Below are 12,714 nucleotides of genomic sequence, written 5' to 3' on the forward strand. Positions count from 1 at the left end.
ATTTTAAATTTATAAAAAAATTAAAATTAAAATTTTGATAAAAATAAAATTATCATTTCAAATTAATATCCCCATTTCAAATTATTTTTTAAAAAAAATTATAAAAATAATTATAAAAAAAATTAAAATATCATTAAAAAGCAATGAAAAGAAATAGAAATTATAATTCAAAATGTTAAGAAAATAAAAATTTTAATTTTAATTCAAATAAAAATCATCATTTCAAATTACAATCTCTTTTAAAATTAATTTTTTAAAAAAATATCATAAAAAAATTAAAAAAATATTAAAAAAATAAAAAAAATAAAAATTATAATTTTGAATAAATTTTTAAAAATAAAAATTCAAATTTTAATTAAAATAAAAAATAAACTTAAATTATTTTCTTCATTTAAAATTAATTTTTTAAAAAAAATATGTAAAAAAATATCAAAAAAATCTTAAAAATTTTAAAAAATAAAGAATACCATAAAAAAAAGAAAAAAATCATAAAAAAATAAAAATTATAATTTTAAATATAAAAAATAAAATTTTTTATTTTAATTCAAATAAAAACCATCATTTCAAATTACTTTCTCCATTTCAAAATATCTTTTTAAAAAAATATCTGAAAAAAATTGTTGAAAAAAAATAAAAATATCATAAAAAAATAATTTAAAAGAAATATAAATTATAATTCTAAATTTTAAGAAAAATATAATTCTAAATATAAATTATAATTCTAAATTTTGAATATATTCTAAATTATATTCTAAATTATAATTCTAAATATAAATTATAATTCTAAATTTTAAATATAAATTATAATTCTTTTATTTTCTTAAAATTTAGAATTATAATTTATATTTCTTTTAAATTCTTTTTTATTATATTTTTATTTTTTTTCAATAATTTTTTTCAAATATTTTTTTAAAAATATATTTTGAAATGGAGAAAGTAATTTGAAATGATGATTTTTATTTGAATTAAAATTAAAATTTTTATTTTTTTATATTTAAAATTATAATTTTTATTTTTTTTGATTTCTTTCTCATTTTTTTATGGTATTCTTTATTTTTTAAAATTTTTAAGATTTTTTTAGATATTTTTTTACATATTTTTTTTAAAAAATTAATTTTAAATGAAGAAAATAATTTAAATTTATTTTTTATTTTAATTAAATTTTGAATTTTTATTTTTAAAAATTTATTTAAAATTATAATTTTTATTTTTTTTTCTTATTTTTTTAATAATTGTTTAATTTTTTTATGATATTTTTAAAAAAAATTAATTTCAAAAGGAGATTGTAATTTGAAATGATGATTTTTATTTGAATTAAAATTAAAATTTTTATTTTTTTAACATTTTAAATTATAATTTCTATTTCTTTTCAATATTTTTTTATGATATTTTTATTTTTTTTTAAATTATTTTTTTTAGTTTTTTTAAAGATAATTTGAAATGGGGATACTAATTTGAAATGATAATTTTTATTTTTATCAAAATTATAATTTTTATTTTTTTATAAATTTAAAATTTTAATTTTAATTTTTTTACCATTTTTTTTTATTTTTTTTCTTTTGGGAGGAATAATTAAAAGCGCCAAATGATATGATGTTTTTAAAAATGCCGTTTGGAATGGTGTTTTTAAAAACGCCATACCAAATGGCGTTTCTATTTTTTTTTTTTTCATGCCTAGTCTACGTGGAAAATGGGGGGAATGGGGGGTGATGTGGCATGATAAAACGTCATTCAAAATGATGTTTTATCATTTTTGTATCAAATCGATAAATAAATTCAAACTTAAATTATTTTGATAATTAATTTTTTTTTTTTATATTACTTAGGAAAAGGACTCTGTAGGTGGATGCGGCGCTTTCAGCAAGGCTGATGCTATTTCACAAGAAAGCATTATATCTCAGCATTGTTAATTCTTCCAACTTACTAAGTACAGCAAACCATGGCGTGGTGAGTGAAACGTATCTTCTGAAATGTCTAATGCAAACAAAAAAATGTGCTCTTTTGTAACGAGAGTTTCATAGTGTCATCTATCTTGCAGTGTTATAAACGATTCAATTTTATGTTAGTTTAATATACTATATATTGCAATCCATCACTGACGGGATGATTGGTCGGAAGTCGAGTTGTTGCATTTGAACGATAAATAATAAAAAATTTGTAAAATAAATTTATTTATCCAAAATTATCCGATGGATCCTCCGATATTTAAATTAGCCGGAAAAAAGGAACAGCCAAAAGGAGTCAAAAACAAGAATGAAAGTTTCTAATAAGAAATCTTATCAAGTCCCCCATTACTTACCGATATTTATAGGATAGATGGTGCTGTTATTGTATAACTCTTATTTTTAAATGTTTGGGACATGAGAGTTATAGCATTTAGTGGATGGTTACCCCATTAATTATTGTTAAAGCCGAGTAATCGGTCAAGTAATAGGCGTCAATTATGCTATACGTTCGTATGTAGTAAATGTCCATATCGAATAACCGTCATCGATTCAGATAGTTGGTATAGTCTCGAGGAAGTAGTCAGCATGGCTCCAAAAAAATAATCAGCTAGATGCTAAATATCACCAGCTAGTTATAGATTATATGTCGAACCAAATCAGTTAGATATCAACTTGGTTAGGTCCATTGTCCTCAATCGGTGGTCAAGTCCCACCAATCTTAATCGGTCGTATGTCGACTAGGATAAGGATTACTCTGTCGAAAGATAAGGAAGAAGGTTAGTTGGCCACACGACAAGGATCTAACCCAACACTATACATCTTAAAGTTAAGGATACTAAGCCAACGTGGCTGCACCATAAAACAAAAAAAGATGTCAATGGAACTTCTTAGCAACATTAAACCAAAGTCAGAACTGATAAATTGTCTTTGTAGATCAAAGTTTGCTGTCTGGGAGTCTGAACTTTAGCCTTCTATGGTAATTTGATTTTGTATACTGAAAATAGAATTGATGCTGCACATAACCTTATATTACCACCTGCCACTCAAGCAAAGGTGTTTTGAAACAAGTGGGACTAAACATCATGCCGATAACTTTTCCATTACAAAAGGCTGCCAAGTCTATTTGATGTGTGGATGGAAGGGGGGATCTTAGCTATGATGACGAAGTAGATCGAGCAAGTTGTGGAATCCACTTCAACGAAGGCTTGTTGTATCATATTACATGTTGCTGCTTATTCCCCAAGAGGCTGTGATAATGTAAAAAGACCAATCGATTCATATTTTGGTTGTTAAATTGATTATGGAATATCCAACAAGTATAATTTGGAGCTATCATCTTCTGATGAAGCCGAGGGATCTTATGATCACCAACATAAGCTTTATTTTATATTCTAGGAGTATTTATAGTTCGACTTAACTTTTTATGGTTTAAAAAAAAAAATTTGATGCGTCAAAAATGCTGGATCAAACATACTTATCATTGTAATAGCTATTTAAATCAATAAATATTATTAAAATAAAATTTAAAATAAATATTAAAATATTTTTTGAAAAATTTTACTACGATGCTCCTTTATAATATTTATAGTATTATATATTATTATTTTTATATATTTTATTTTTTTAAAAAATAATATTTTATGATTATTTTCTTTTCTTTCTTCCTTGCAGCTCTTCTACGTCCCTTTCCGCTTCTCCCTACCCAAGCACCCCTCCGGCACCAACCACCCCCCCCATCTTTTTGCCCCTGCCCTCCCTTTGGTGCTTATACCACACCCCCTTGGCGGTCTTCTCTCCTCACCAGTGCTCGAGCCGTGCGCCCCCATGGTCTTTCCACCCCCCATCCCCCAAGCACACATGCCACCTCCTGCCGATCTTCCTCCCCTCTCCCCCTCAACGGCTCTTGTGCCGCCCCCCCACAAACCCCCCCCCCCCGCATGTTCTCTACAGTAACATCCCCCAAACCCCCGGACAGTCTTCCGTACCCCCATCCCTCCAATGCTTGTGCCGCCCCCCACCCCCAACCCTGTCATCTATGGCTCATCTTCCACCCCCCAACTCCTGCAGCTTCTCCCTGCCCCCACACCTCAACCCTCCCCTTCGGGCACCTATCTGCTTGCTTGCGGGCACCACCCTCTCATCCACGATTCCTCTGGTGGCACTCACCGCTACTCTACATCCCCCATCCAGACGATCTATGGTTTTTCCACGCTATTGCCTCTCCGATACGCACTCATGATTTCTGACTCACTATCCGATATAGGACTAAAGTTCCTCCTCCTGCAATAATAGCCTCCTCCGTCAGAAAATTGATGTTTAAATCGGACTGATTCAATCTCAACAGTCAGATCTTTATCGATGATATATTGCCTATTGGGAGGATCTATATGGATCATTAATATTATGGTAGAAATAGTCTTAGTCTCATGAGATTGGATCTAATTTTTTTTTTTAAATAAAAAATATTATCTGCTCTGGCATCATATTTTAACTGAACGGATTCGTCCTTGGCAGTCAGGCCTCGTGATTTTGTTCTTTTAGGTTTTTGGCCCAAAACGTATCTCTTAAAAGGGAGGAGAGGTATCCCTGGCTCACTATCTAGTACGGGACTGAAGTCCCTCCCTCCGTAATAATTTGGGTACTGTTTGAAGCATCGTAGCAAATTTTGTTTAGAAATAATGTGAACAATATCATTTGTTGGTAGGAAGTTACTTAGTCATCGGTGCCGTGGGGAACTCAAACCCGTCCCTTTGTGAAGGGCCAGAGGCTGTACCATCGAAAATTGTTCCATGGGGTGGTCTACTAAAGTTCGTTCAATGTAGCATCGAGGCCGTGCCAAACTATTGAATCAATGTATGGTGCGCGTGGTGAAGGTGGGACCAGATGGACAGCGTGACGTGCAACCGACGCGGCAATGAGTCCGACCGAGTCACCTCCATGAACCCTCCATCCCTCCATCGACGCCTGCCTCATAATATCCCTGGCGACTGCCGTCAAACTCCATCTCTATCCAGAAAGCTGTCTGGGCCCCGCGCAGCATCACCCCACCCCCATTTCCTCCGCCTTCCCACCGTAATTACTCCTAATATCCCGTTCCGTTCTCCCGTTCCTTTCTCTATCACAGCCTCCTAAGTCCAAGCCTAATCCCACCCTTTGCGCATTACAACTCCACCTCCCAGTGGCGGCCACTCCACTCAGAGGGCCGACCCTCTCTGGCTCCCACCAATCTCTCATACTAATACAAATTTATAATATTTTATAAAAAGTATCATTCCTTCCATTCATACTAATATTTTAGGGAAAAAAAATTATCCTCCGATACTGCCTAAGTACTTCGCTGTCTCTTAGGAATACCTGGTCAACCCTCCTCGCCCTCCGAATCCGAGGTGCTCCTTTTATACGTCTTTTCTTACGTCCATCCCCCCACCAAAAAACGCTCTCGCCGGCCTCATTCCACCCCAGAGGGCAACCTGACTCCACCTCGCTCCGTATAATTTGTTTTTATTATTATATAAGTACCGTTTCCCTGGTCTCTTTCGGGTGAGATGCGGTGAGGATGACGACGGGAAGCGAGGCGCACGATGGAGCACCAGAAGCAGCGTCCGGCGGGAACGCACCTACGCCACCGGCGGTCGCCGCCGCCGCCAGCATCGCGGCGCGCTCCGCCGAAAGCGACTACTCCGGCGAGGAGCCGAAGGCTTGCAGAGCAGAAGGAGGTAAGGTCGGTGGGGAGCAGGTAGGGAAGGGGGAGACGGGGGTTTCGGGGATGGAGAAGGCCGCGGTTGTGGTGGTCGACGTGAGCGCCGGCGGTGGCGGGGGATGGAATGCGGAGGCGGAGAAGGTCTGCCGGATCTGCCATTTGAGCGCCGATCGTGGGGATTTGGAGGGCTCGGAGTTGATCCAGATCGGGTGCGGGTGCAAGGGCGAGCTTGGGACGGCGCACCGGCGCTGCGCTGAGGCCTGGTTTAGGGTGAAGGGCAACAGGTATTACAGCGCCTTTTTCGATTCTGTTCTCGGATACTGAGCTACTACTATATTTTCTTTATAGTGGATGTTCTTGACTTCGTATGGGTGTTCGGTTGTCCTTGCTACACTTGTTTGTGATAATTTCAGAGAGATTTGTTAGTTTTCTTCTGTTTTGTTGTGAGAAGTGTGGCAAACCACGATCCAAGAAATTGATGGTCTATCAGAGTCGAATAGTTACTAGGTTGGATGGTTAAGGCACCTCTTTCTGTTTGTAGGAACACTTACTTTCTCTTCAAGTGGGTGTTGATTGAAGCTTTTTGTGGACTTTTGCCTTTGACTTCTGTTTCCAACTAATTCTCTCTGCACCATATAGTGCTGGAATCAGTCATTTTGAGAGGACTTTAGTCTACAAAAAATCCTAAAAAAATCATCGAGACCTTCTGATCGTCCACCTTTATTGTTGATCTGTGCGAGGAAACTTCTGCATAGTTCAGGAAAACAAACAAATAGATGAAGGGTCAAACTCATGACCAATCTGGTTGAAAGTTTTGCTGGGGACCTCAAGGTCATGGGGTTGATTCCAGCTGAACACTTTGAAAAGGAAGACATCAAGGCTGTATTGCAGTTAGAAGAAAGTATCAAGCTATATTACGACGTCATTCGCCGGATGATGGAAGCATAATGGGTTGTCCATGTGTGAAATGAAGCTGTCTTCCATATCAATTTTGATGATATTGGTATGCCACACACCTTCCATTTCCTGGCAATTTCTTGGAACATGCCATACAGCGTTTTAGAGAAAGGTCAGAACTAGTGACTGTGTTAATCATTGTCTTAATTAGCCTTAATTAGGTGTGCAATTCCCTCAAGAAAATAAGAATTTGAAAGGATCTGGAGGCGCCTGTATATGATGAAGTCAAACAATGTAAAAAAATAATATTTCTGTTTATTTAGTGCTTGACTACATCTTCAAAACTACTTAGAGAGAAAAGGGGGCACTTAAACAGTTTTCACAATGACAAAACAATGGATAATTTAACTAGAACTTGTGTTAAAAATAAGTGGTAGCTCTATTAGATGTTTTGTTGAATAGGAGTGAGGAGCTTCAAAAGCAATAGTACCAAGTAGGTTTGCAACAAGCATCCAAAGATCGGATGCTAAGCTCCAGTGAAATAGAAAGACCTCCATACACAAAATACAAGTTTTTTTTTTTGGAATGAAAATGAGCACGGTTTGGCCCAAGGATGCCTGAGATTTTAATAGGACTGCCTTGACAACTTGATCCAAACAGTAAAAATAAAATTAGACCCTGGGCCTGCAAATTGCTTCATGCAGCCACATGGATATTATGATTTTTGAAGCAAGAATGGATACGTTAACAGCTTTTGATGCAGATGTAAGGTGGTAGCATCAATTTTGTTCCTTTCACCACGATGCATGCCCAACTTTTAAAAAATTATATTCATGTGAAACACTAATTCAAGAGTGGAAATCAAAGTTGCTCGAGGTGCCGAGTAATGCGTCAGAAATTGTTATATCTATTTGATAACAAATTGCAATTTATGCCTTAACTGCACTTGCATTTGCAATTCTATTTCTTTGACTTGTAATAGCATGCTATGATCAATTCCTCAAAATTTTTTATTCGGACAGCATCTGTTGCAGATATACTTTTATAACTTATATTAATATGTCATAGAAGTAATTTATCAAGAAAAAAATGTGAAAATATACATCTGTAAATAATCTTGGATCCACTTAAATCCTTGACCGTAAAAATCAAGCCACGCCACAACTTCGTGAAGTTGGCTTGATTAATCCTTTTTCACCACTATTTATATCAAAAGCAACCTCCAATGTTGTTATTGTGAGATTTCCCCATATTTTCTCGTAAAACTTCTGCCCATGTCAGCCAAGTTCTTTTTCTCCGTCTTCCAAGCCAATCAATATAAACCCAGGCATCTCTTTTTTCTGGGTGCTCCTCAAAGTTTGCTGAATGTGCCCACACTGTCTCAGCTTGTCGTCCATGTCCTTGTCCTTAATTTGTGCAACTGCACACCACTTTAATATCCTCATTCCTCACAGCATCCTTTATAATTGTACACCATATTCACATCAACATTCTCATTCTCATACAACATTTTGGGACTTATTGGCTGTTCACAAAAATTTTCATGAGTTGCCGTAGCATACATCAGTCCCATTAAAACAGATCTCCAAGGGCCTGTGTGGTATTGCTTTCATTTTCTGTTTTTGTTTTTGGAAATCCAAGATGAACAATGAACTAGAGAGAACTACTTGTATGATGAAATCCTTTGGTTTTTAATTATTTGTAAAATCTTTAGAGCTTTTGATAACAAAGACTTAATGTTTCTAAAATGGAGCGAAAGTGAAAGCAAGGAATAACGGAACTTCTGTGCAAATTCTATCTTCAATATCAATATCCATGTTGTATTTCACTAGTTTGTAGAGAAATAAAAATAAAAAACAATGGTAATACCAAAAATGCCCTGATTTGTTTACCTAGATTTGCTTATGTTAGATATGTCTGCATCAATCTCTTTATTCTTTTTTGTAGTATACCTGTTATTTTAAACCAACTATGTTGTAGTAATCATCAGTTCGGTCAGGTTCTTATGTTCAGTTTGATATTCATTAGTATCTGCAGTTGGATACTCGATAGTTTCAATTTTTGTCTTCTTCATTTTTGGGCCCCTATACTGAATGACCTTCCTTCGTAACTCCATTTAGCATTTACCTTCTATTTGGTATGAAGGATGGATTGATAAAATGATGGATAGAGGAGGAAGAATGGATAAGAGAGAAGATGGATGGAAGATCTATCCATCCCCTCACATATTTGGTAAAATATGGAAAGATAAATGTAAATGATTCCTTCCTTTGTTGGATATAAGAGAAATGAAAGGAAGGATGGATGATATTTATAGATATTTTTCTAAACTATCTTTTAATAAAAAATATTATTATTATTATTATTAATCTATGATACTTATTTATACTAAAGAAGTGGAGCAACATATAAATTATAATCTTTATAATTATATAAATATTTAATTTAATTTAATAAATAACTTTTATAAATTAACTATGTATGAATAAATTTATTTATATATTGATTATATAAATAACTATTTAATTTATAATTTAATTTGAATAGTTAATCAATTTTATACAAATAGTTAATTAAAAATAATGAATTTAAATTAAAAAATAGAAGACAATTTTAATTATATACTTATAATTATGAAAATTATATGATGAAATTAAAATAATTAGTAATAAAATTTAATAGTATAGGATAAATAGTATAGGTAAAATAAAAGATATATATAAATAAAATAAATAGAGAAGTGAAGAAGTGTTAGGGTTTTATCAAAAAATTAATAGGGGATAATTTTGTCAATGTAGATCTCACCCCCTGCATGCTCCATCTATCCTTGCATTTGCGAGGATGTAAAATGGTAGATCCAGGTGGATGAACAATCCTTTTCATTCATTCTTTCTAAAATTTTTTGAACCAAACAGTAGATGGAGGCCATCTGTTTTTTTGAATTGCATCCATCCTCTCTCATGATCCCAACTAACCAAAGGGTTAAACTTATCCTTTTTTTATCAACTGATACTGTATCATTTAAGGATCGCTGACTCGGAATCGAATCTTGTGCTGGTCGGCCTACGGTATGAGTCCATATGCTCCTGTACCAGACTGTATAGGGTCCAAACCGACATAAAAACGGATGATGAACTGGGGAGAAAAAGAAAGGGGGGAGGGAGAGAGAGGGAGGAATGGAAAAGGAGGCCAGCAGAGATGTTGACGGTGGCCACTGGAGGGCCGCCGAGGCCTCTCGGGCTCTACGGTCCTCCACGAGAAAAAAATGAGAAAAGAGAGATAGAGAGAGGAGAAGGGAGGTGAGAGGAGGGGAAGACGGTGGGAGGCCTCCAGAGGGTGCCTGTTTCAAACCCGTGGTGGCTGAGGGATTGTTTTGGGCCATTCAAAGGCCTCCCCGCCGCCTTCCCCTCCCTCCTATCTCCTCCCTTCCCCTCTCTCTATCTCTATCCCTCTTTCTTCTCGCATCTCGCGGAGATCTGGAGGCTCGACAGCCTCGACGGACCACCGGCGGCCTTTCCTTTCCCTTTCCTCTCCTCTTCTCTCTCTCTCCCTCTCTCTCTCTTTCTCCCCTCGTACTGTTTTCACTGGCATTCCGAGTAGAATGACTGAATCGCATCGGTTAGCCACCGGTACGGTTCGGGACGGTTCGGCAAATCATAGTATCATTCATAATAGCACAAACTTAGTGCATCTTCTTGAATATTAGCAGTAACTAGGGACCTACTTGATTACTCTCCCTAGGTACTCCCAACCCCAATCATTTCCTAAATTGCATGTTCTCAACATTTTACACACCTTTCTTTTTTGATACACGATTACCTTTTTGTACTCTCTTTGTATGCTTTCTTGAAGTTTTTAAGGATAACTCCTTTCTTCTCTCTCTCTTTTTCTTTTGTCTTATATAGTTTATATCGTGTATTCTCTACCATCTTAAATCAGCAAAGTTGGAATGTTATTATGTTATGTTCAACTACCAAATTCTATTAGCTTTCTTCCTAATTCTAGAGCGATGAATAGCTATGTCCCAGCTACAAGCAAGGGGCTTCCCATTAGTCCGGAATAACTTTGAGAACTCTTTTCTAGTAATAACCTTTAATTTAATCCATATCCTCTAACATAGTGAGCTTTCGCACATGCTAGTATTTCTACTCATGGCTCTTAATATCTCCTCCCCAGTTCCAGCCCCATAAACCCATAATCAAGCCTCTGTTAGTGGGGCTGTCTCTGGCTCTCACTGCACTTTGCTGACCCACGTCTACTGGTCTTTTGTCATCATGCTTGTTATTACTGGTAAGCTTGTATCTGACTTCTATATGTTCTTTTTGCTTCTATGCTCCCTAGTTTTGCCACAGCCATTGTTCTAATAGTCTGACTCCGTTTAAATTGCTGGTAAGAAAAATATTCCCCTCCATGAATCAATGCAAAACAAGGAAGTAATTTCCTCCACTTAATCAAGAAGAGGTAATATTTTATATTCCATATAAATAATTTTTTCCAGCTCTGATCATGGTACAGGTGTTGCGAAATTTGTGGTGCAAATGCAAAAAACATCATTGGTGAGGAACACAACAGTTTCATGGAGGCATGGCATGAGAGGAGAATGTTGGGCAACAACAGCAACAGGAGCTCATCAGAAAGTGCCAGTTGTTGGAGGGGTCAACCATTCTGTAATTTCTTGATGGCATGCCTGGTGATAGCTTTCATTCTCCCATGGTTTTTCCGTGTAAATATATTCTGATCTAGCTCCTACCTCTTCGTTGCTTGGTCATGTGATTGGAATGTTGAAGTTTTGTGAGGCATGGCTGTTAGCCTGGAGAAGGAAAAATAGATAGTCCAGATAATGCAAGTATTCAGTTATGCATTGGTCCATACCAAGAATCTGCACGGGGAAACTGCCATATAGAAATCAGTATGGTGTTTAAATTTTTATTAAAAACACTGGGAATGTCTTTAGAAAAGTGAACAGAATAGCATAATACCTTCATTTCTAGTATTCTGAGAGATATTCCTGATAGGTAATATGTAAATGCATATTACGTTTGATATGTTGATTGTTTTCTGTTTGTTGAGGATGAAGAATGTTCGGGTTTTATGATTGGATGTAAATTAGCAAAATTTAACTTAGGGTCTTTGTGTCACCCTGTGATGTTGGTTGTAGTTTAGCATCGTAGTCTGGCATGAATTGCGATGGCCAAGCAAGTGGAATTTATTATATATTATTACCATGACGAATGTATCTCTAGTGTTTGAAGTTTGCACTGAATTAGTGACCTCTAGAGCATAAAGAAACCTTCCATGTTGCCTAAAAGCTCCATGCTGTGTATTCATGTTATTCTCTAATAAAAGATGATTATTTCATTTCCATGTCATTGATGGTAATGTTAATTTGCGTGCATAATTGTATCAAAAAAAAGTCTATCCTTCCAACTATATCATCATTGGACCGAAGCTTATCATAGTGTTCATGACTATCTACCTAACGACCGGAGGTTCTGGGTTTTTTTTTTTTTCTTTCTTTTTCTGGGTATGACTGGGTTTTATTTTTAGATGGTGTATCCCAAAGTATTTGAACTTGGGTAATCATATGCGGCAGTTTCTGCCGTCCTCCCCCACCCCAACCCCTCACTCTTTCAAAAAGAAGAAGAAGAAGAAAAGAAAAGAAGAAGAGAAAAGGAGGAGGAGAAAAGAAGAGAAGAGGAGAAGAAAAGAGAAGAGAAGAGAAGAAAAGAACAAAGAAAGAAAGAAGAAGAAGAAAGAAAAAAAAAAAAGGAAGAAGAAGATTATATTATTATTATGTTGCAAGAGATTATACATTGTAAAAGCATTGAGATGAAAATTCATGGATTAATCCACATTCTATTGTAGCTTGAAGTTAGTAGGTTTCCTGCTATTTACTAAAAACGTTGTTTACCATGGTAACATATTCTGCGAGCTGAGAAACAACTGCTGCAATTTTTTCAATATCTGATGTTTTAGTGGGGTTATAATTACCTTCGGTTTGTTTGCTGCAGCTGTCTTAATTGAATGCACGGGTAGTTTTTTGAAAGCCTTAAAAGAGTTCCATTGGCTCAAATCCCAAGACTAGGATGAATTTTGATGACTTCTAACTGACATAACAAATAATTTAGGTTACATTTTGCGGGGTTGAAATGGAGACCTGTAGATATGGTA

The 12,714-nt window shown here is 35.4% G+C and overlaps 1 protein-coding gene across 2 annotated transcripts; it reads left to right on the top strand.

Moving 5' to 3' along the window:
- The first annotated feature begins 5,176 nt into the window (after positions 1-5,176).
- On the top strand, positions 5,177-11,681 carry LOC105048106 (uncharacterized). Of its 2 annotated transcripts, none has more exons than XM_019851497.3 (2): positions 5,177-5,930; positions 11,042-11,681. In XM_019851497.3, the coding sequence occupies exons 1-2, from the start codon at positions 5,503-5,505 to the stop codon at positions 11,220-11,222; spliced, it is 609 nt and encodes a 202-aa protein (XP_019707056.1). In that variant the 5' UTR covers positions 5,177-5,502; the 3' UTR covers positions 11,223-11,681. The 2 variants fall into 2 exon arrangements, with proteins under 2 accessions (XP_019707056.1, XP_010925609.1); XM_010927307.4 differs by having other exon boundaries at positions 5,284-5,930; positions 11,059-11,681.
- Positions 11,682-12,714: the final 1,033 nt, after the last annotated feature.

The sequence above is a fragment of the Elaeis guineensis genome, chromosome 7, assembly GCF_000442705.2.
Source record: "Elaeis guineensis isolate ETL-2024a chromosome 7, EG11, whole genome shotgun sequence".
In the NCBI taxonomy this organism is placed as follows: domain Eukaryota; kingdom Viridiplantae; phylum Streptophyta; class Magnoliopsida; order Arecales; family Arecaceae; genus Elaeis; species Elaeis guineensis.